Source organism: Cynocephalus volans, chromosome 17 (assembly GCF_027409185.1).
Source record: "Cynocephalus volans isolate mCynVol1 chromosome 17, mCynVol1.pri, whole genome shotgun sequence".
Taxonomy (NCBI): Eukaryota; Metazoa; Chordata; class Mammalia; order Dermoptera; family Cynocephalidae; genus Cynocephalus; species Cynocephalus volans.
Window position 1 is genome coordinate 5,499,604 of NC_084476.1, and position 24,229 is coordinate 5,523,832.

The 24,229-nt window shown below is 47.5% G+C and overlaps 1 protein-coding gene across 2 annotated transcripts in view; it reads left to right on the top strand.

Annotated features, from left to right (window-relative positions):
* The window catches only part of AK8 (adenylate kinase 8), a 122,056-nt gene that overhangs the window by 58,833 nt on the left and 38,994 nt on the right, over positions 1–24,229 (top strand). For both annotated transcript variants that reach the window (XM_063082610.1, XM_063082611.1), the window contains one exon: positions 12,531–12,672. In XM_063082610.1, coding sequence (XP_062938680.1) covers positions 12,531–12,672 — 142 coding nt within the window. The remainder of the gene's footprint in view (positions 1–12,530; positions 12,673–24,229) is intronic.

Below are 24,229 nucleotides of genomic sequence, written 5' to 3' on the forward strand. Positions count from 1 at the left end.
CAGGTCAGTTACGGGAAGGCCCAAATTCCTTGGTGCACACCAGACGTATCTTACTTTCAGGTTAGAAAACAGCTATTTAATTGGTGTAATCACTTTCCCCTAAAAGCGAAAGTCCTGGTGTGGAGGGAAGGTAATATGGAAGACAGATCATTATCGAGTGTTTCCTGGGCCCCCTCCCGCGCGTCCCTGTGTTTCCTAAATATTTCTGAGTGGAGAAGGTCCCTCGTGGCCTAATAGAACCTGAGAAGAGGCAGGAGATTTGAGGGAGATTCGAGACTCTAATTTGCACCCTTTCTGGTAATGAGACCTCACCCTGGCAAATGCAGCCATCGTAACACAAACAAGCCAAACCAGCCCCAAATTGGGATGATTATGAGCGTTTTTGAGAGCCTTCTGCGAGTCCAGATCCCAGGAGGCAGGGATCAGAGCTCAGTCGAAGTGCTTCCTATTTTAGGGGGAATTAATATTCTCATCACTAAATGCACACGAAAGATCCTACAATACACCAGCTTTTCTCTTTTGTTAAAAACTTGTAAAGAGTTGCTGAGTTGAAAGGCAAAGAGTGTCTCCCCGTCCGAGAAGGTAAGCGGATGCTATTTCTTGTTTTTAGCAGTGCAGGCTCTGCAAGCTGCAAGCCGCCTTCCCGCGGAGGGGACCCTGAGGGACCTCTGCCCGTTTCCAGCAAGCCTTTGCATGTGGTGTGTTTGTACAGCTGAAGACGGCACAGGACTCGCTAAATAATTTACAAGTTGATTAATAGACTCACAGGGGTATAATTAGAAGAGGGAGAGACAGTGGGTACAGTAACCGGTACAGTGCTTGGGGGAACAGGAGCCTTTATTTTTTTAAAGAAACTTTCTAGGGTGCTGGGCGTTTGAAGATAAGTTGGGAAGAGCTCAGTGCCTCTTCTCTTTTGAAGTGGAAATAGGACAGTTTGAATCCGTCGAGTTTAATTTTTCACAAGCTTTAGGGGCCCTGCAGTGCAACTCCCTTCTTATTATTGAAAGAACTCTGCATTTGTCTTTCATTTTTCTGCACGCACACACACACACACACACACACACGCACGCACACGCACGCAGTCCAAGCAGTAGGTAATAAACACATTAATTTACTCTGTTTTCAGTGTGGATTTTCTTCACTTTGCCTCCCCCAGATCTGTCAGCCTATGTCCCTCTAGCGCCCCCCACCCAGGGCCCCCACCATCGGGTGGCCTGGAGAGAGGTTGATTAATGGGTGCCCCCTGTAATCTATGCATTTTAAAGGAACCCTCACCTCGGTCTGACAATGCTTTTGAAGTAGCTGCTTTTTTCAAGTCAAACTTTTGACTTTTCCGCTGGGACTGCTACAAAGATTTCCTTATGGAAGACAGGTAAGAGTCTTTCTCAGCCCCAGAGAAAGCCTTGGCCGAAATGGCCAAGCAGAGCAGCAGGTGTGAAGGGGGTGTCTGCGTTCTGAGGGCCGGAGGACCTGTCAATGCGAACAGTTACGGGAGGGGTCAGGGCCCCTGTCTAGCAACAGGTCCGTGACCCCCGTGGGCCCATCTCCTTGTTTTTTAAACTAGACTTTCTTTGCAACGGTGCACATTGCCTTTCTACAGAATTAAAATGATGTTTAATTCCGGTTCAGGGGTGCTGAGCCTGTCACCCAAAGGTAGAGAAGTTTTTTGTTCAGTGGCTGGTCCAGTGGGGAAACTGAGGCAGCAAGGGGCACTTGATTCATTCATGCATTCGTTCAGTGCAATTCTCTCCCCAACAAGAATGGGCACCAGGGGAGCAGGGGCCAGGTCAGGCTCATTTAGCACTGTTTCTTGTCCCCTAGCTGGGTCCATCACAGGGGAACAGCCACAGATTGTCTTGCTGGACTGAATGTTTATCAAGTGCTTGCCACATATTAGGCATCCATTTAAAAAAATTAAACAAAACCAAATCCAGACATCTCTGGGAGGCCTATGGAGAGCCCAGAAGTGCACGGTGTCCTCTTGCTCTGGCCAGAGCTTCTTGGAAGCATTTCTCTCTCCAGGGGCAGCCCCAGTGGCCTCAGAGCAGACAAAACCTCCAGCCTACTCATCTGTGAAATTGTCTTCGACAGGCCTGACCCCGGAGGCTGCAGCCCTTCCTCTCCAGCCAGGAGGTCTCCCTCTCAGATCCCCCCAAGGCAGGTGCAGTTTGACGCCCCTTTCGCTCTGGGAATGTCCTCAGCTGACGGGAGCTGCCACAGGCTTCTTTCTCCTTGAGGCCTATGGAGGCGATGGCAGGGCCTGACGTGCAGAGGGGGAGGCTGCCCCCAGTGACCTCCTGCCCCTACACCTACGGATTAAGGATCTGAGACTTGCTGGGGTGTGTCACCTAGATGCCAGTGCTGAGGTTTCCCCAGGCAGGGGAACTTGGCACAGCCGTGTTGCATGTGGGGGGAGGAGGCCCAGGGCCACGCCCTGCAGGTTTGCACCTGTCTGTGCTGCTCCATGTGACAAGTGGCAGTGACGGGTGGTGGGTGACGGGGAGCTGGGCAGAGAGAGGGCAATTGGCAAGGTGGGGGCAGAGGGACGCAGGAGGTGGAGAGGTGAGGAAAGTGCCTGTCCCCATCCGCCCTCCTGTGGGATCTAGAGGGAAGGCAGGGGAGGGAGGGACAGTTTTCTCGTCCTCAGTGCAGACCTCCCGTGCACACGCCTGATCTAGGCCATCTGTGATGCTGACTGCGAGAGCTCTGATCTCCTCCCCGCCTTTGGTCATGGATGGGTCACTGGGAGATGAGAGGTCCCCAGTCTCGACCCCTCCCCACCCACTTCTGCTCATGTTCTGTCTGCCTGTCCGTCTGTCTGCTCCACAGGGTGGGGCTGGGTGGGTGATTCCTCCGTCCCCAACACCAGCGCGGCTCACGGTGTGAGCTCAGCTAACGTTTGTGAATGAATGGATGAACTGTGGCAGTGGACTGGGGACAATGCCAGGCAGGACCTCCCTCTGGCATCTGGGGGCCAGACGCTGCCCTGTGCTGCCTGCGTTTCTATGTAGGTGAGACCCCATTGGTCTTGAAGGAACAAAGAGGAGATGGGGTAGAAAGCAGCCTGCAGCCTGAGGGACTTCAGTGGGTCAGGCGAGCCGCTGTCGCTCCTACGCAGTAGAGGCCGTGGGCTCGAGGATCGCACTGACTTGGTTTCAGTTCAGACTCTGCCACTTCCCAGCTGTGTGGCCTTGGGCAAGCCACTCAGCCTCTCAGAGCTCCAGCTTTGCCATCCACAAGATGAGTTTTCATAGTATCAAGTTCATTGCTTTGCTCTGTGTGTCAAGTGAAATTGTGCCTATCAGACATTCAGCACATCAACAACAATCACTGGTTATTTACCATCGTTACTGATAGTAACACGAGCCGTCATCATCCTCACAGTAGTGGTAGTAATAACAGTGGTGGCAAGTCCTAGGAGACATCACACATATGGATTTGGGGGGATATCTTATTCTTTTCCTGTGGCTGCCACCAGCTTTGGGTGCCTGGTCCCTGTGGCAACAGGGAACTGGCCAATCCTGTTTGCCATAACTCTAATGCTTCGATTATCTGTCGCACTATAAGAAGTCACCCCACAATCTAATAGCATAAAACGACAACCAGTTCATCATGCTCCTACTTCAGTGGGTCAGGATTTGGGGCAGGGCACGGTGGGTGAGGGGAAGCCCTGACTTGGGCTTAGTTGGCATGGCTTGAACTGCTGGAGAGAGCTGGGCTGGCCCATCCAGGGCCCTACATCTGGATCTCGGTCCTGGTGTCAGCGTGGTTCCCTGGTTCTTCTGGTGTGGCATCTCCTAGGGCTGGTATGTCCAAGCCGGATTCTCTACTCCCAGGCCTGGCACCTGGGGGCAGGCAGCCTCTCCATGTGGCTAGCCTGGGCGTCCTCACAGCATGGTGGCCTCGGGTCAGCCGGCGCTCTCATGTGCTTGATGGCTTCTACGACACGGATTCCAAGGAGTCCAGGGGGCAAGAGGTGGTGGGAGCCATGAGCCATGAGGCTTCTTATGTCCTAGCCCCGGACATCTCGGAGTGCCCCCTGCCTGATTCTATTCACAGAGCTAGGGCCGGCCCAGATTCAAGGGGAGGGGACTTCACCCCCGTCCCCAGTGGGAAGAGTAGCAGAGAAGGTATGGTCGTCTTTCACCCACCACACCGGGGAGGGCTTGCTGGCAGCTCTTCAGTTTCATTCAGGACCAGCTACCCCATGTGCCTATGAGGCAGAACATGAGTCCTCAGGAGCCAGAGCCACGGGGTGGCTTCAGAGGTGCCACATGGGGCTTGCTGATACCTCAGGGAACTTAGAGTGCTGCCCCATCCCTGTAGATAAGAAGTGAAGCACCCCAGGGCAGGCTGAAGTGAAGGGCTGAGTCGGGGGCAGGAGCGGGTCTCCTGTCTCCTCACCATGGGTGGCAGAGAGCACGGGGCCGAGCGAGCGGCCTCCGAGCCAGGGTGGCCGGGTTCAAATCCGAGCCCCGCTGTTGGCTGCGTGGCCCTGGGCAAGTCACTTCCTATTCCTGTGCCTCAGCTTCCTAATCTGTAGAATGGGATACTATCACTACTTCCTTCATAGGACTGTTATGACGATTATGTGAATTAAATTTGTATTAGAGCAAATACAAACTCAGAACAGGGCCAGGCTCATGGTACGCACTAGAGCATACATGCTTGTTAAGACATACATCCTGTCTTTTCCATCCTGGAAAATGGGGCTCCCAGCTCCGCTTCCTGCTTTCCCGGGAGTTGCTGACTTTCTTCACACAGATCGCGTGGACAGTGACATCCTCACTGCCCTTGAGATGTGGGAGAAATAACTGGTTCTGAGCCTCGAATTCATTAACACAGAAGAAAATCATGCTGCTTAAAGTCTTTGATCTGCAGTGTACACTGAGTTAATACATTGCCCTTTAAAACAATCCATTTCACATAGAGACTGGCCAACCTCTTCTCATTTTCCCAGATACTTTTTTATCCCATTGAAAGATATAAAAATGTGTTTTAAGATAAGAGTCATTACTGAACAGTTATACGCAGTGTGGCTAACTGAGCATTTTTATTAAATAAGTCTTACTGACTTGCTAAGTGAAGTACGGTTATGTCTATTTGTGAATGATATTTTTTCTAATTTAAAACTTCATGAGAGAGGCACACTCTGAAGTGCTCACTGTTGGATAGCTCGGCCGTGCAGACGTGTCAGCGCCGTGTGAGCAGCTCAGTCTTGTCTTTGCCTTTTGCCCAAGTAGACACCACGGTCACGGCAATGGTGGGAAGCGGGTGGCCACGCTCCACCCACGGGGACTTGCCTCACAGGCAACAAGCGACCCCAGGCTAATGTACTTCTCTGGACTTGAAAAGAGATCTCATACTGAACAATTGTTATTTCCTGGCACCACTGTCCACCAAGCAATTAAAATGCTATTCTTAAGCAATATAGATGTTAGTATATAGGCTTCTGGAACCTAAAGAACCCTTAGAAGATATCCGTTTCATCTTGTAACTGGGGAACCAAGGCCTGGCAAGACAGGGGCTTGTCTGGGGCAAGTGATCTGCAGTGTACGCTGAGTTAAGTTTACCAAGGAGCCAGCTAGATCCAGCGGGCTTCTCCTCTCTGAAAAACCGCACGGTGCAGTCAATGGAACAATCCCAGTCTGTCCTCATTCTCTCCCTTTCAGGTTGTAGCAATGTGCTGTGAATTATTAGCTGTCACCAGGTGTGCAGGATCCATGATCGACCAGCAGGTGGCAGTAAATAATAAACAAACAGCATCGCCATCAGAAACACCTGGCGCCAGGTCCAGGCACTTTAGTGCCACGGGTCCTTCTAGGACACTCGTGATTTCTGGTCACAGCAGGGAGGAGGACTTGCAGGCCTCAGGTGCCAGGAATCTGTACCATCCGGAGAGTGGCGGTCTTCCAGACGTGCTGGTTTAGCTTTTGCTGAATTACAGGGATGCGTCTGGGGCAAAGCTTCCAGCGTTCTGGGGATGAGACCTTTAGGGTGCGACGAGGGTAAGCCCCATTTCTTTCAAGCATCAGGATGTGTGAAATGGAAATTAAAACAAAAGCAAAGTAACCCTTTTTCTCCTCCGCAGTCCTGTTTCTTTTCTAAGACTCTCCCGGCCAGACCACATGGATTCACTGGGCCCCTTCTGGAGCAGGCAGGGCCCAGGAACCCAGGAGTTGTGTTGGGACACTGGGAGGGGGACAGGAGCAACCTCTGCCATCTTCCGTGAACCCTGACACTCACCTTTACACCGATTTCAAGGGAGGCTCGAGGAGGGAAAGAAGTTACAGGAGAGCTTGAAGAAAACGGTTGGGGGGGGGTGTGTGCTGTGTATGTAGGTGTGTTCGTGTGATGTGGGGGGAGGATGTGGGGCTGTGCTGTGTACGTAGGTGTGTTCGTGTGATGTGGGGGGAGGATGTGGGGCTGTGCTGTGTATGTAGGTGTGTTTGTGTGATGTGGGGGGAGGATGTGGGGCTGTGCTGTGTACGTAGGTGTGTTTGTGTGATGTGGGGGGAGGATGTGGGGCTGTGCTGTGTATGTAGGTGTGTTCGTGTGATGTATGTAGATGGGCGTGGGCATAGCGTGTGCGTGTGTGTAGAGGGCGTTTGTAGTGAGCCTGAGTGTGACTTGTAGGCTTGCGTGTGCAGAGGTGTATGCAGTGTGCGTAGGCTGTGGGTGTGTAGGGCGTGTGTAGGGTGTGTGGTGAGGCACTCCACTTTTTCCAATTTGCCCCAGGGTGCCAAGGGGGTTAAAGGGCTTACTGTGGGTCTGCTCGTCAACCGTGGGGCCTTTTTACCTTTAAGCGCCAGCTGAGGAAGCTATTTCTTTTTCTCCTCTTTCTGTCCTACCTGTTTGTGCCAAATCCAGCAACCTTAGTGCCCCTCGTGTCCTTAACTGTCCACTGCCAACTGAGCCCCAGGGACACTTAACTGGTGAGCAGGGTGCTGCGGTCCTGCAGGTGGCAGCGGACAGCAGGGGGCAGCACAGTGCAGCGGAAAGAGCTTCAGCCTCCTTCTCCCCGCCCCCACCTAACTCCTGCTCCCTGAGCAGGACTTGACTGAGGATGGCAGAAGTCAGACCTGCAGTCTGGGAGGAGGCAGTTCCGTCCAGGTCCATCTCACGGGTGGCAGGACTCGAGGTGGCACTTTCTCCTGTCCAAAGCTGTGGACCTGATGTGCAGGAGGGAGCTTGGGCCGTTAGACAGGAATCGCTCCCCTCAAGACAGGAGGGTGGGCCGGGGGTCTGGGGTGGGGTGGGGGACCGGGCAGAATCCCTGGGGGACTGGGAGCATCCCACCTGCAACCTCGCTTCCCATCAGCCCCCAGGCCAAGCACAGCCAGCCCGGCAGGAAATTAGTGGATTGAGATTTTAATAACCTCGAGGTCAACTCGAGGACTGCCATCTTTTATGGACGATTTTGAAGGAAAAAAAAAAAAAAAAAACTAGACCATGTGGTGTGGCCTTATTAGATAATGGGGCACTCGGATCTTGCACTTTGCTAAATTTAGGGTTGACAGGACATTCTGGAGAGGCAGCCCTTGGCAGTAGCTTGTATGAAGGGGAAGATGTTACCTGTCAAGCCGAGAAATCAAGCCCGAGGCATCTGACTTAATAGTGAAAGACTTCAGGCCGCACTGAAAAATCTCTATCTGAGAGGAGGATAAAGGGTAAACGGACAGCGCTATCATGGGGACTTTGGATTTTCGGCAGAACACAGCAAGCGAGATCTCTTGCCAAGAAGCTGCGCTTTTGCAGAACTGGCTGGTCAGACCACGTGGGGTTGGAAAAGTGAGTGGCTAGCCTACAGGAAGAAAACAGAAACAGGCGAAATAAAGGCACAGGGCGGTGTGGGCAAGTTCTACTAAAGGCAGGCTCACCCCGGCCTAGGAAGGTCACGGCCTCGGAGGCAGCGCCCGGACATCTGTCGTCTGTCGCAGCCAGAGGCAGCGTCCAGGCGTCTGTCATCCGTCACAGCTGCCAACAGCAGTGTTTCCCAGCATCCTCCAGACCCAGCCAGAGCAACACAGCGACCTCCACGGAGCAGACCTCTAGCGTGTTACATGGAAACCTCTTCGCTGAAAGAGGACGTCGCTGCTCCTTAGCCACGAAGCCCCTCCGAGGCCTGTGAATGATGGTTTATCCCCTTCCCACGTTAAAGGTTAAAGGGCTCAGACAAGGGCCGGAGTTTGCACAGGACTACCCAAGACAGGCAATTTGGGCACTCACCGTGATGCCAGGTTTCTGGGCAGAGCTTCCAGAACTTCCAGTGGAGTGAGAGAAGGACGGAGACCATGCACACCCCAGATCCCCCAAAGTGGGAGCCACCAACACGGCACAAGCAGGGCCTTCCGGAGACATTTCATCCTGTGCCCCTTCAGAACTGCCTCTCCCAATGGCTGTTTCTACCCCCTTTAGGCGTTAGTTTCCTTTTAAAAACAAAATAAAACTTTTTTTAATGGAAGACTTTAAGTGCATATAAAAAGTAGAGAGAATAGAAAGACGAACGTGCACGGGCCATGGCCAGCACCCTGAGCCCACGTGTGCTCAGGACCACCCTTGGTGCATCTAGACAGCTGCCACCTCCCACCCGCTGCTCCAGAGAGACCCCCCCCCCAACAAATCCCAGACATCTACACACATTCCTGGCTGCTTATTTAATTCACAAATAAGCTACCCTGTGTAGACAAAAGGACTTAATGAGAGAAAGCTTCTCTCGGTTGTTTTCTGTTGCCACAGGACCTGATTCCATGCTTAGTGAGGAAAGCCCTTTAGCTCTCTGGCTCATGAATGCTTGAGGAACTAAAGAGCCTTCTGGGTTTTGGAAATGGCACCATTCATTCATTCATTCATTCATACATACATAGCATGTTTAAGTGCCTCCCATGGGCCAGGCAGCGTGCCAGGTGCTGGGTGTTGCAATGAGCCTGGCTTTACAGGAGCCTCTGCTTTCAGGGGATGGAAGTGCAAATACAGGCATTGAACAAATACCGCAGTGATCGTTATTGGTTTACGATTGTGATAAGTCCTTCGAAAAAGTGCTCATTTGAGAATCTGTGTTTTCCTGACTTCTGAAGAGAAAGGCTTGTTTCGGTTTTTGGCTCAAAGTCGGGATCAGTGTGAGCTCTCACTTTCTTCCTGGATCTTTCAGAAACGTGACCTCCTCCTCCTCTGAAGCCTCCAGCACCTTCTACCTTTCCTTCTTCTTATGCCGTTCCAGCCAGGATTGTATTGAATTACGTCCTTGTCCCCTCCCAGCTCCAGGACCTTGAGCTCTACGAGCAGAGGGACTGGGTCTCACCCACAGGCATCAGGCAGCAGCTACACTTCTCTCCATGTGTGTATTTAAATATTCATAAATGTATATTCAAATTTGATCATAATATGCAAGCTGTTTGTTTGCCCCCTTTTTTCCCGTTCTGTCATAGGCCTCTTCTATCTAGACCAGTCATAGTCTTCTTTGCAAGTTAGTATATGGATTTTTTTAAAGGTCATAGACGTACCGTCATTGATTTAACCTGTCCTCCACTGATGGACATTCTAGATCATTTCCAATTGCCACTATTATAAACAACACTGAAATGGACATCTTTATGCACATATTTTTTTTTTCCCATCTGTGCTATTATCTCTTAGCTGTACATTCGTAGAAACAGGATTGCTGGGTCAAAAGACATGTACATTTTACTTCTGATGAAAATTGCATCAGAAATCTTTGCCAACTAACAGGCACATAAAAAAAAGTCTCTTGGTGTTTCTATCTGCTCGTCCATTCTTCCCTCGGGTCATGTTTCTCCCAGTTGAGAAACTTCCCTGTACTAATTTGTAAGTGGCCAAGGAGAGGCACTCAGGGCTCCTGGGTCACTGGGCAAGGAGACAACAGGACAGTGGAGGGCCTTATGGGCAGGTCCTGTCCCAGCTCTACCACCAGCTGGCTGGATGACCTTGGACAGATCAAGTCACAACCTCTTTGGGCCTCAGTTTCCTCACTTTGCAATGATGGAGATCAAGAGGGTCAGGCCCTTTGAGGAAGCTGCGGTTTAGCAGGTCAGACCTCCCTGGGTGCAGCTTGGTTTCCAGGCAAGACCTGATTACTGGAGATAACAATCAGAACATATTTGACCTCACCCCTAAACAGCAGAGGCTTTGATGGGCCTAAGGAATCAGCAGGATCCACCATTCAGATCTCAGCCACACGTGACCTCCTATGAGGCCAACCTAGACCCAGTCAAACCAGCAGCCTCCCATTGTTGGTTTATTTTCTTCGCAAAGTCCGTGACTCTCTGAGATGGCTATTTCTTTATCTGCATGTTATTTGTCCACTGCAAGAGCGTGAGCTGCAGGAGGGCAGGGCCTGGGCTGTCTCGCTTGCCATGTGTCCAGCGTCACACACAGTGCCTGGCACGGCCCACGTGCTCAATAACTATCCACTGGATGAATCACTGGGAGAGATTTATTCCTGCATTAGTTTCTTATTTGGGTGAAAATATTCATTATTATTCATTGTAGACCTGTCCTGGAAAGCTCTAGGGCAGATTCTTAACCCACATTGCTTTAAAACTGTATTCATCCTGAGAGAAACCACACGTTTTCTGGATCAGAGAACAGAATGATTATTTATTTGCACAGTGATCTCAGCGCTAGCTCCCCACACCCCAGTTCCTCCCAGGGCGACATGGAAAGAGGCAGACATGCCCCGACTGCCCTGAGGTTCGTGGCATGGAAGGGGAGCCCCGACATCATGACTCCTGGAGCTTATGCTGGCAGCTGGCACAGTTGTCCTTTCTCCCTCCTAAACTTTGTCCTTTGTATTCATGGCACCCGCCCATCTTTCATGAGAGGCAGACATTAAAGAATCACCCTGAGAGAGTGACCCTCATGACAGCAGAGTGGCAAGTGAAGGACAAAAGCACAAGCACAGCCCAGGCCCCGGGGCCATCCTCAGAGACTTCCCCAGGGAGGCCAGGTCCAAAGGCCTGTCCCAGGAAGGCAGGGGGAAGCATGCACCAGACGGTGGCCGCAAGGGCAAGGGGATGAGAAAGCCAGGGCGACGCACCTAGAGGATGGCGGGGCCCAGGCCTGGCAAGGCCCGGTTGGCCCTGGGGGAGGAGACTGCTCTTTGTCCTTGGGGCACTGGGGAGCCAGCGCAGGTCTTGGGCAGGGGGAAGAGAAGGCTTAGCTGTATCCACTTCTTTTTCATGCTCAGTAGCTAGAAGTTCTCCTTAGAGCAAAATCCCTTCTGCTCTTTGCTAGGGGCTGGGAAGAAAGGTTGAAAGACGTGAGAAAGAATGAATTCAGGGAAATGCAAATCACTTAGAATAAGGTTGACGTCTCTTTGGCCACAAGGGCAGTAACCCAGCACGTCACAGCCCGGGAGGAAGGTGACCAGGAGTGATTTTTCTGCATCTCTCAGCCCATGTTCACCTGGCTGTCAGCCCGGGGAGGGTTTCAAACGAGTGCATTAGGGCCACTTCCCAGACTCGTGGGTGGCCAGTAGGAGGGGAGCCGCACAACTTCCAGAGAGACTGCCATGCACTGGCACTGCACCTCTAGCAACCCAGCTCCACGCGGGGCCCACATTCATGGCAAACAATGGTAACATTTACCAAGTATTTCTAGGAAAATGAGTGCAAAGCACAGGAAATGCCGTGCAAATTGCTGGAATGCAGTACACTAGCAACACGGGACGCTTAATGAGTCTGGGAAGACAGGCCCACGCTTCAGCAAAATGTCAGTGGCGGCCGTGCAAACAAGAGGCTTCTCAATTGCTCGCTCTCCATAGGACTTGATCTCAGTCGCCGGCTGTAACTAGAGCTGTGATTCTGGAGAGGGACTCGGTTCTAAAGATGAAGGGGGAAGAATTGGGGGAGGCAGGGGAGCACGGATGGCTCATGGATCGCAAATTAGCCGAGAATATCGGGGGCAACTGCACAGTCCCATCTGAGGAAGGCAAGCCTCAGCTGGGGCCTGACATGCTTCGGTGAAAAGTGTCCTCGTAGAAGAGGCTCCAGCGAGCCTCTCACGGCTCCCACCACATGAGAATGCAGCGAGAAGGCATCGTTTAGGAGCCCGAAAGCTGGCTCTCACTGGACACCAAATCTGCCCTGATCTCGGACTTCCATCCTCCAGAACTGTGAGAAATAAATTCCTCTTGTTTATAAACCACCCAGTTTAGTATTTTGTTAATAGCAGCTCGAGTGGACTAAAACGGGAACAAAACTGCCCACATATCACTGGAGGGTTGGGAACCACGCTGGCTGCCCGTATCTTGTCAATGCCAGGGAAAGGTCAGGATCACCCAGTGTGTTTCCCACCTCAGGCAGCCACGTTCTTCCTGTCGCCAGGACCACGGAGGGGCCTGGGAAACAGGTGTCCATGGCCTTGTCCAGGTGGTTCCAATTAGCTCCACCTAAACCCACCTCTTCACCAGCTCAGTCTCTGGTCAAGAAAGGTGAGGGAGCCTGCAGGTACTCCCCACGCTCTTGTCTGGCCAGGACACAGCACGCTCACTCGCCCTCTTCTCCCTGCAGTCCCTGACAGCCTCATCTTGAAGGTGCTGATGGAGCGCATGGACCAGCAAGACTGCGTTCAGAAAGGCTGGGTGCTGCACGACTTCCCGCGAGACCTGGACCAGGCGCACATGCTGGAAAACGTGGGCTACCACCCCAACAGGTGAGCTGGCCCGGCCCGAGCCGCAGCCCTGCCATGCTCCTGGCACCCTCCCTCCAGGGGCTCGGCTGGTGGGGTCCATGTGACAGCTTCCAGTTTACAGGAGCCTTCATGTGCTCCTGAAGTGCAGTGTCTCTCCGTCGCCCTCATTTCCACCCACCCATCTGCCCTGTGAAGTAGGAGTTGGGCCTGGGTTCAAGTCCTGCCTCTCACTCTCCGTGCTGGACTTGAACTTGCTTCTCTCTAAAAAGGTAATGAATGCCAAACAGGCTTTTCTTCCCTGTGGGATCGTTGTGCATATCGGCTGAGGTTTTCTTCTGCTCTTTGTCCAGTTTCATTGTTTACATTTACATCTTTGATGCATCCAGTATTTATGTTGATGTGGGTATGCCATGTGAGTCTCTTTTTCCCCCAAATGGCTAACCTTTGTTTCCAAAACAGTGTTGAACATTGTCAAATGGTCTGTCCTTCCTCCACTAGCTTGAACTTGAGGGCACACCACAATTGTATGTATTAGGGAAAGCAACAGAAAACTCCCAAGTGAAAACAAGCAAAGGCTCTTTAGTCAGAGCCTGTAACAGCTAGGGGTCAGCCGACACCGCCCGGTCTTCAGCAGAGACCCAAAGGCAGGCAGAGGAGTGGGACAGCTTTGGAGTGGAAGCAGGAGAAGCTTCGGTTCAGGGTGTGCTGGTTGGAGGCTGTTGGCCTGGGGAGGCTAGGGTGGGCCCGTTAAAAGCAGGCATCCTAAGCAATTGGTTAAGAAAGCAGATTTGGCTTTCTCTGGCTGGTCCTATACTGTAAAAGGTGACAACAGTGAAGGAAGCTATCGGTTATCGATCAAGTCCTGGCTGTCTGGGGCTGATTGCTGCGGAGATTTTGGTTCGACTTCCTGGGCAGGTTGCTGCAGGTTGTGAGTGGAGCTCTGTTTTTACGTAGGGATGTTCTGGCCATTGTCCATCTGTATGTCCATCTCCCAATAGACCTGAGTCCATTTCTGAACTTTCTGTTGTTTTCCGAGTGTGCATTTCTGCAGTAGTGCCACACTGTTAACTAGTTTAGTTTTGTCATATATTTCAGCAGTCAATGCAGGACAGGACCTTCTCATTATTCTTCTTTACTGTCCTTTTATGTATTCATCATTCCAAATGAACACTGTGATAATTTTATCACGTACGAGGAAAACTGCCCTTGGAAATTTAACTAGAATTGCCTTAGATTTTTAATTGATCCGTCGCAGTTTGACATGGCAGCATCCTGCCTTTGCCCCTAGTGAACCGTCAACACTTCTTGGGACTCATGCTTTTTATTTTAGGTGTATTTCTAGATGTTATGTTATCTGATTTTCTAGTTGGTATTATGATGAGATACTTTCATCCATTCTATTTTCTAAATGGGTTTTTCAGGAGTGCAGGAAAGACTTTGTTTTTTGGCTTATTTATTTTATACTCTAGCCTTCTTCTGGAACTCTGCTCCTGTTTCTGATAGTTTTTCAGTTGATTCTCTTGGGTTTTCAGGTGGCCAATCATGTCATCTACAAACATTTCTCCATTTGCCTCTTCCTTTTCAATATTTACGCTTTACATTTTACTCTTGTGCCTAACTGCGTTGGGCTCTGCTTGCAGAACAGAGTCAGGACTGACGGGGGCATTTTCCTGACCTACAGGGCTGTCCTGTTTTGCTACCTTTAAGGCACGTTGGGTTTGGTTTGAGATATATACAACTTTTATAAAGTTAAATAATCCATGGATTTAAATGGACTTTAAATGTCTGGAGTTGATGCTGAATTTTATAAAGACCTTTTCAATATCTTTTAAGATTGTTTTTTTCTTTTTGATATATATTAATTATATTAATATAACAAATTATGTTAAAAGGTTTTCTAATAGTAAGTAAGCTTTTTGTTCCTGAAATAACTTTGGCTTGGTCATGGGCTATTATTCTTTTAATAGTGCCTGTGGCAGATAGAATTTTGACCCTCATGATACCTCTGAATGTCATGTTACATGACAAAAGGAACTTTCCAGATGTAATTAAGGTTACTGATCAACTGTCCTTAAAGTGAATAGTCATCCTGGACTATGCAGGTGAGCCCAAAACAACTACAAGAGTTCTTAAGAGCAGAGCTCTCTTCTGACTGAGGCCAGAAGCAGCAGCAAGAGAGACCGAGCATGAAAGGATTTGACACAACATTGCTGGCTCAAAGATAGGGGGGTGTGGAAAATGTGAGAAGGAAATGAATTTCCAATGAGCAGAGAACCCCAGGTGGGAACCTTAGCCCTGGCCGACACTTTGATATTAGTGCAGTTGGACCCATGCCAGATTTCTGACCTACAGAAACTGTGAGGTAATCAATTGAGATCTAGAGATTCCCATTCACTCCCACGCTGAAGATTCTCTTTGCTCTCTCCCATGTTAGATGTTTTCTTTCTGTGTCATGTGACTTCCTTTTTCTTGGTTTACTACATTGTTTGGGTTGTGCATATCCATCAGTAACTTTCTCAGAAAGGACCTATGGGAGGTAAATTTTAAGACCTTGCATGTCTGAAAGTGTCTTTATTCTACCTTCCTACTTGTGGATAATTTGGCTGAGAAATTACAGGCTGGGAATGATTTTCCCTCAGATTTTTGAATCTCCGGTATTGCTAAGAGGTCCAATGCCAATTTGACTCCTAATCCTTCATAGGTGACTTTTTTTTTCTCTCTCTCTGGAAGTTTGTAAGATCTTCCCTTTGTCTCCAGGGTTCTGAATGTTCACAGTGAAATTTCATTTATGTCCTTGGTATGGATCTAATTTACTCCATTGTACTGGAACTTAATCTGGAAACCTACATCCATCAGGCCTGGGAAATTTTCTTGCATTATTTTGTTGATGATTTCTTTTTCTTACTTCTGTTCTCTGTGGAGCTCCTGTTATTTGGGTATTGGATCTTCAGGACTGATCTTCTAAATGTTTAAAAAATATATTTTCTCAGGCCGGCCCCGTGGTGCACTCGGGAGAGTGCAGCGCTTAGGAGCGCAGCGGTGCTCCCGCCGTGGGTTTGGATCCTATATAGGGATGGCTGGTGCGCTCACTGGTTGAGTGTGGTGCGGACGACACCAAGCCAAGGGTTGCGATCCCCTTACCGGTCACAAAAAGGACAAAAATATATATGTATATATATTTTTTTTCTCTCTTGTATTCTCTATCTTTGGAAGGGTTTTTTTTGTTTTGTTTTGTTTTGCTTTACTTTCTGGGAAGTTTCCTCTACCTTTTCTTTCAACCCTTTTATTGAATTTCTAATTTCTTCTGAAGTGTTTATTTTTATGATTTTCAAGAGCTCTTTTTTGTTGTTTCCTAAATAATTATTTTACAGTTTTTAATCTAGTTTCATGGGGTTTTTTTTATCTCTTAAAAGTTAATGACAGCTTTGTTTTCATAGAAGGGTGGGAAGAGAGGGCTTTTCCCCCCTCCTGTATACCTTGTTCCCATTGAATTTTTGTCTTGATCTCATTCTTTCTCAGTAAAGTTTTTCTTTTCCCCCAAAGAAAAGTCTTTTCTTTTCTTTTGGGTTACCCTTTGTTTGCTCATGTCTAAGAGTGGGAGACTAAAAAGCTATTTGGAAGCTCTGAGTACATGGATAGAGCCCAAAGACTGTCTTCACTGATGGGTAGTCTAACTGGACCACTTGTGTAGAACCCACCCACCAAGAGTCAACATCTTTAGGTCTTTTCCTCTGGGTTGCTCAGATTCCCCAGAGAGGACTCACCCAATCTCCTGCTGGAGGGTAAAGGCCTTGCTGGCAGGGGCTGAGGGTCCAGGGAAGAGGCAGGATAATGGGAAGTGGGAGGAGGGGGGTGAGAGGTCTCACATACTACACGTGGTATGCAGATTTTTACCTAATTCTCCTATTTTAGGTTCAGAATGAGGCTCTCAACTGTGTTTGTCAGCCTTCAATCCAAAGAGCCTGCATTTTACCCTCTCTAGAGAATGAATCTCTAATTTCTACCCAAGTAGAGGAGACATGTTTGCTCAGATGGGTGGAGTGAGGAAGGGATCTGGGATTTACTCTCTTCTCAAGCAAATTTCAATGAATCCTCCTTATTTTAGCCATCATTTTCAAAGTTGTGCCTGTGCCTGCACCTTCTGAGGATTCTCTGAAGATGAGGCCGGTGGTCAGCTTTCCGGCAGCTGATTTAGGATTTGGGTTCCTGAGGTCTCCTGGGCTAGTAGCCACCGGTGCATCAAGACCTTTTTTGTGGTTGCCTTTCTCTCAGCTGCTTTCTCTGTCCTCGTGGGCTAGGTTTTCAGAGTCCCCTTCCTGTCATTTTTCTGTGGGGTTTTCAGAAGAATCAAAATCTGGTGTTTCAATAAGCCGTTGTTACCTGGAATTCAAAGCCTGATTTCTTTGTTGTGTTTGCATGTTTCTCACTTTTACTTTCAACTACTTTGCTTCCCTTAGTTTTTTGTTGATGACACAACTAACAAGTTATTTGGAAGCTCTGGGTGGAGCCCAAGGACTCAGTCTTCATTGTGGACAGAATGAAATTGGGTTTGATATCTAGTCATTCAGCCTGAATGTCTTTTCCCTTGAATAACTGAACATATCCTACTTATTTTTGCTTTTATTGCTCTATTTTATGCTTCATCATGGTTTCATTTGTTTTCCATCTTTTTTTTTTTTTTTTTTTTTTTTGTCTTTTTCGTGACCGGCACTCAGCCAGTGAGTGCACCGGCCATTCCTATATAGGATCCGAACCTGCAGTGGGAGCATCGCTGCGCTCCCAGCGCCGCACTCTCCCCAGTGCGCCACGGGCTCGGCCCTGTTTTCCATCTTTTCTTTACAATATGTGTGTTCTTTGAGTTTTATTATTGTTCTTATTGACCTCTTCCCACCCATTGCCATTAATTTAGAAGATAATCTATTTCTAGTTCCAGTAGTCTCTTTGACATGATTTAATCAAAACTATATTTCTCAATTTGTCAATTTCAAAATGCAGCAGAAGATCTTGACTCTCCCAAATGAAAGATTGAAGAACCAATGATCCTAGACGTGTTTCATCCCCGCTCCCATCTACGCTACGTTTCGGGGGTGGGGAGGCAGGTACAGGTGCATCCTGAGATCCTGTGCCTGCCAGTCTATTATTCTCAGATTATGGCTTTTAATCTGTATTGATTAAGCTTTTCTTTCTAGAAATATAACAATTATATTGTTTTTAGCTATAATTACTATACTTAGAAAGTTTTCAGTCTCTCTAAAACTGGATTAAAATTTCAACACCAGCTGTTTACATAATTCAACGTCTTCATTTATTAATTTTGATTCAGCTTTCATTTGAATGGCTTATGTCTTTGAGTCCTTTTCAGAAAGGGTGCATAAATACCAAACTTCCTTAACTTCTTGCATACTTGAGAATGTCTCTGTTATATTTACTCGTAAACAACATCTGGCAAAGAATTCTTTGATTGCCTTTCCCCCTCTCCTCCAGCATCCTGAATTATCTTTACGTCTGACATCATTCAGGATTAAAGTCATATTTGAGGCTAGTGAGAAGTGTTTTCCGTGATAGATAATGTATTTCTTTTGTGTGGATGTTTGTAGCATCTGTGTGTGTGTCTTTTTAAAAGTTAATTTACATTCACCAGGCCCTATCTCAGTCTTGGTTTTTCTTATTACTTTTCTCTGGACATTATGATTTCTTTCCACTTACAGTATTTCAGGAGAATTCTCTTCTAGTAGATATATTAATATTTTTCTGGTTCGTTTGCTTGGTTTTCTTTTTCAGGAAGACCAGTTATGTGTATGTTGGATATTTATTATCTGTTTTCCATAATTATTATTTTTTCTAGTAGTTTTTATCTTTTCTGTATTTTCTCAAGTCTATCCTTCAGGATAACTTTGATTGTTGTCTGTTGTGTTTATTTCTTGTTGCTTCTAGTTTGTTTTTGATTCTATAACGCTTTTGCTTTCCCTTAGGCTTCTCCCCTTAAGTTTGTCAGTTTTCTTTTCATCTCCTTTTTTGGAAATCTTATCATCTTTGATTTCCTGCATCACAGAACCTGTTCTCTCTAAAATATTTTGAGCATATTGATAAGGTTTTATCTAAAATGTTATTACGTTTGCTGGAGTAATTCTTCTAAAGGGTATTCATTCTCTCTCTCTCTCTCTTTCTCTTTACTTTTATGACACTTGCCTTTCCTTTTTTGGTAACTTCTATACTTGGGTCCCAAGATGGATATAGTTTGCAAATCATTTGTCTTTGAATAGGGCTGTCATTTGCCTAAGAATAGTGTGAGTTGGTAGATTCATTTCGTATAGCTGCCATAATATATTACCACAAACTTGGTGGCTTAAAACAATACAAAAGTATTGTCTTATAATTCTGTAGGGCTAAAATCAAGGTGCTGCCAGGGCTGCATTCCTTTCTGGAGGCTCTCAGGGGCATCTGTTTCATTGCCTTTTCCAGCTTCTAGAAGCCGCCCACACTCTGTAGCTCACAGCCCCTCCTCTGTTGTCAAAGCCAGCAGCAGCACTGCAGCACTCGGACCCTCCTGTGTGTCATGTCTCCTTCTGACCAGAGCCAGGAAAGGTTCTCAGATTTTAAGGACCCAATGCAGTTAGATTGGGCCCACCCAGGGAACCTGGGATAATCTAACCTATCAATGCCTTTAACTTAATCTCCTCTGCAAAGTCCCTTTTGCCATATAAGTGGTTCTGGGTTAAGGAGGAGGATGTCCTGGGGAATGGGTGACCCCACAGGTGGGCTCCCCTCGACTCTGCTGTAATTACATCACTAGAGTCTGGGCTGGGGAGCTCCCCTTTGGATGACTGAGGCGTCTGTTTAGGTTCTGGGCAGCAGCGATCCAGCAGTCTGAACCTGACATCCGTTTTACTCCCTTTACTGCCTCGGAGAGTCCAGGCCCTGGGTGCCAGGAGGTGAAGCTTCTGCCACTGCCTTCTCCTGAGGGGGTGTAGAGCAGACCTCCCTGCAGGCGGTGGCCCTGCAGCAAGTGCACGGGGCCGCTCCCAAGGAGGCTGAGCTGGGTGCCCCAACACGGTCGGAGAGGACCTAGTGCAGGTTTTTGCAGCCTGAGGAAAATGTGGTTGTTTTATTTACCAACCCCCAGCACTGAGCCAGTACTGCAGGACTGATGTGGACAGGGCACAGTGCCTGTTCAGAACTATACAGGGAAGAATATTCAAGAACCAATTTGATTTAGGGCAGGATTGCAAGTAAATACTTCTCCACTCACCGTGGAGTCAAACTCACCTTCAGAGACTTAGTTAATATGCCAATTTAATTTATTTGATCCTAGGGTCGAGGACAGGCAAGGAAAAAATGTCTATTTACGCTGTAGATTTAAATCAGAGGCTGATGTTTAATCTTCTGTCTGTATTTTTCTCCCATCGAGGGTGGATTTTTCATCCTTTTTTTCTCATCTCTCTTTTTTGTATCCACCACTTTCACTTGCAATTAAACATTTTTATGATTAACTCAGAAAGTAATTTTTAGCCATAAACCTCCAAGTCCAGATACAGGCTAAGAAAGAGAAAAATATTCTAAAACAAATCCACCGAGCACTGGGATGAATATGGGGACCGTAATTCTGGTGTGGCTGTGATGCCAGTTATAACCCAGTCTAGCTGTGTGTGGCTGTGTTTGCCACGGGGAGGAAATCTTGACAGAATTATAGCCTAGAAATCAATCTGGGAATATGATACAGAAATCTATAATTCAAATATGAAAACAATCTACGAAGGCCTTTTTTTTTTAGGAGGGTTCGAGGAAATTAGATTGAAATAAATTTACATATATATCAATTTTATTATTAAAATATATTCACACTAGTAAGTAGAGTTATTGGGGAAGGATAAGGTACTCTGTGTATTGGACACAAAAATAGACCTCTTTGGCTTATCAGAAAACAAAGTTATTGTCTCCTTGTCAAATATAAATCTGTTCTTAGAGCTAATAAATGGATAGTGTTCAAATGCAGTGTTTTGTCTGACTCCCACTCGTAGACCCATGGCACACAACGCTGAATTATATTCCACGGAGCGCATCAGTCTCTCGATTGCAACATCATGCAGTGAGAGAAATAGACCAAGTAATTGATGTGTTGAAAAGGAGGAAAAGTTATTTGAGAACAAATAAAATGGGCTATAAAGTTTGTTAAAACGTAATAATAATAGTAAAAAAAAAAGAAAGAAAAAAAGAAAGAAAACAAAGAAACAAAGAACTATCCAAGGCTGCATCAAGAAATCTGCCCTCTGCCTGGCTGTAAAATAATTTATTTCATGCTGCAAGTTTGTAGCACCATATTTTCTTTTAAAATTAATGTTTACTACAGAGAGGAAGTATAGGATTCTGATTGATGTTGGGAAGTTTGCCGTGCATCACACAGAACTGGTGGGCTTTTTGCTCTTTGTTTTTTCGCATCCTCCTTTCCCTTCATGCAAGGAGAGGACGCGCTGTGAACTTAACCCTCCCCTGCAAGGTCCTGTCATGATCTCTCGGAAATCTCTGGAAAAGAGGTAAAAGGAGGGACCTTAGAGGAGTCAGTGGCGATGACATTCAGCAGAAGGGTAGCAGGGATTTTATTAGTGCTGTGTTCTTTAGTATTTCTTTCTCTCTATTCCATGGAACTAAATTTTAGGACTGTCAAAAAATCACCCAAGGATGATATTTTCCATTAGCTCACTTGTGTGCCAGGTCATTTTGTGCAAACTAGAAACTGCTACATATAGGTTCCTTTGAGGACGTGGTGTTTTTTTTTTTTTTCATTTGTTTTTATTATTTAAATAAGTGGGTTATTATTGGTTAAATAAGTCCCACATCCAGAGGAGCTGGGGGGAGGGGGTGGTGTCCCATGGTCCCTGGAAGGCAGCGGCAGGTCCCTTCCCATCGCACCTGGCGCCCCCGGCCCTGGCTCGTTGCAGTTTCACACACAGCCATTGCCTCCAGGAAGCTGGAAGGACCCAGCGCGGGGGGCAGAGGGGCTGGACACAGACTCCGGGTCTTAGAGGACGGACATTCCACTCCCAAGTGCAGACCGCCCTGGCAGCCCTGTCCCCTTCAGACAAGCAAGGCCGGAAGCTTTCTTTTCCTATTTCCTGGAGCCATGCCTTTGGACCAACTCTGGCGGCTCCATCATCAAAAATAATGGTGAGGATGCCCGGTCTTTACTGAGTGTTGATCATGTGCCTCCTTTACATCTCATTTAATTCACTTAGCCCCATAAAGCAGGTTTGCTCAGGTAAAAAAGGCACCTGGGTTTATGGAACCTCCATCACTTGCCCCAGGCCACCAGCCTGTAAAATAAACAAAAGAGCCCAGCCCTGAACCCAGCTCTTTGCCCTGAACTGTTACATCATATCCTTTATGCAATAGAATTAGCATCTATCCCTGCTAGCTGGCTTGAAGAAGCTACATTTAACCTCAGTTTCCCCATCTGTCAAATGGGGCAATGATCTCTGCTCTTTTAACCTCATAGCACTGCTGCTCTGAAGAGAAGATGGTGTGTGTGCGCATGTGTGTGTGCAGGTGCACGTGTTTTGCAATTGGAAAGTGCCATATGGTACAAAGGACTGGTGTGAGCGGGCTCCTCCTGCTGGGGCAAACTCTCATGCAAACCTGTAGGATATACATAGTCTGTCTGCTCTCCTAGTCTCACAAAATAAATTACACACACTCTCCCAAAATAGGTATCTACAGATTTGTCTGCACAATAAGAAGGGTAAAAACATTTATGATGATAGCTACCCATGCAATTTCAAATTCCTGCTCAATAAAAAGAGGCTAAAATGGCAAAAGTAGTCTGAAGGAATGTGCACCAAAAAGTTTTTGCTACATCTACTCACGATGGGTTTTACAAATAACTTATTGCTGTTGAAAAATATTGTTTCTCCAATAGCATCCTGCTGGCTTTTCTTACCAACAGAAGACATCTTAAGGACTCTCGGTGGGTTGGAGTTGGGGAAGAGCCGTGGTGCACCTGGCAGCACACGGGCAGGAGAACCCCCCTGACACAGTCAAAGACAAAGTTGCCCTTTTGTCCAGGACCCCACAGAGCCAGGCAAACTGGAAATTTTTAATCAGGGCATTTAAAGATGTTGATAAAATTATTCTGCTAAATGCTGATTTGATTTCTTGGTTTCAATTTTGATAAATTTTAAACAATGGGATGTTATGGCACATTGTGAAATTAAAAGGTGAATTGGCACACAGTTTATATGCCAGAGCTCTCTGACTTGATTTAAAAGCTTGTTGCTTTTTCATTCCCTGTGACAATTTCTTTTGGGGGACAATACAATGAAACCCTTGGATAATGACTTTGCCATTTCTAATGTGTTCCAAAGCAAGAAGGATGCTATAATTTCTTAAGAGGACGGCAGTGAGACCAAAGAAAAATTAAAATGCAAAGTAGGGAGGATTTCTCGCTTCTCTCTCTCTCTCTCTCTTTTATTATCACTTGGTCCTTCCAGGAAGCTCTCATATTTCTGCAGCTGATCCTCACGTGGATTAGGGATAATAAACAGCCCATTAATGGAGGCCTGAACTAGGAAATAGAGTTGGAATCAGCAGCAAAATTCAGTGGCTGACGAAGGTTAATAACTCCATTACGGCAGCTCTGCGCCTGAGCCGCCCGATGAGCGGGGTGTTAGCCTTATCTTACTCCTCATTAATTGAGCTAATAGAACCTGACTGACCCTGCCTTGCGGCTATCATCTAAGAATTTACCAGACATGGGCTGGAATACAGATCATTGACTGCATGCTCCATGGGTGCCTTTTATTTTTGGAAGAAAGCTCTTAAAGATGGGTTAGCCGCAAGCCCTGTCCTGACGATCGCCGTGCAGCTCACCACAATGGGATCCCACGTCATTCGGATGTTGTTGTGTGAGCAAAGGTGCAGCAAGGGTCTGCTCTGTCCACTGGCACTTCTGGACAGATGTCCACATTGGGATTGAGGGCTTTAGCTTCAAGTTGGACAGTGCTGGATGTGATTGATTCCACAAAGTGCCTGGGGTCAAGGATGAAAGTGGGGCATATGTTGGGGTCAGGGAGGGGCAGACACACAGCCTGGCCTCTTCTCTCTTTCTGTAAGCACTTGGTAGCCATCTCTTTGGCCACCCCCGGAGCTTCCTGACAGGTCACCATCCGTTTCCAACAATCCTGCTTTGCTGCTGTACTGGCCACATGGCCTAGGGGGCGCTACTTGACCTCCCTAAGCCTCAGATTCCTTAAGTGTCAAATGGGGCGATGACCCTGCCCTTCTAACATCACCATTTGATGGACTAATGTGTGCACTTGCTGGGAAGGTATGTATAAGTAGGATTTATGAATTGGAAAATGCTCTGTACAACCAAGATAATGTTATCAACAGATTAAAACTCGAAATCTGAGCTTCCTACAGAGGGTTAGGCTTGTTCTGTAGCATGAGAGAGGCGGCTGGGGTAAAGAATGTTGGCATGGAGACAGATCTAATCATCTTGGATCTGCTGCTCACTTGGGCAGGTTATTAGCCTCTCTGCACCTCAGTTTCCTCCACTAAATAGCAGGGACAGTAGCATTTAGGACAT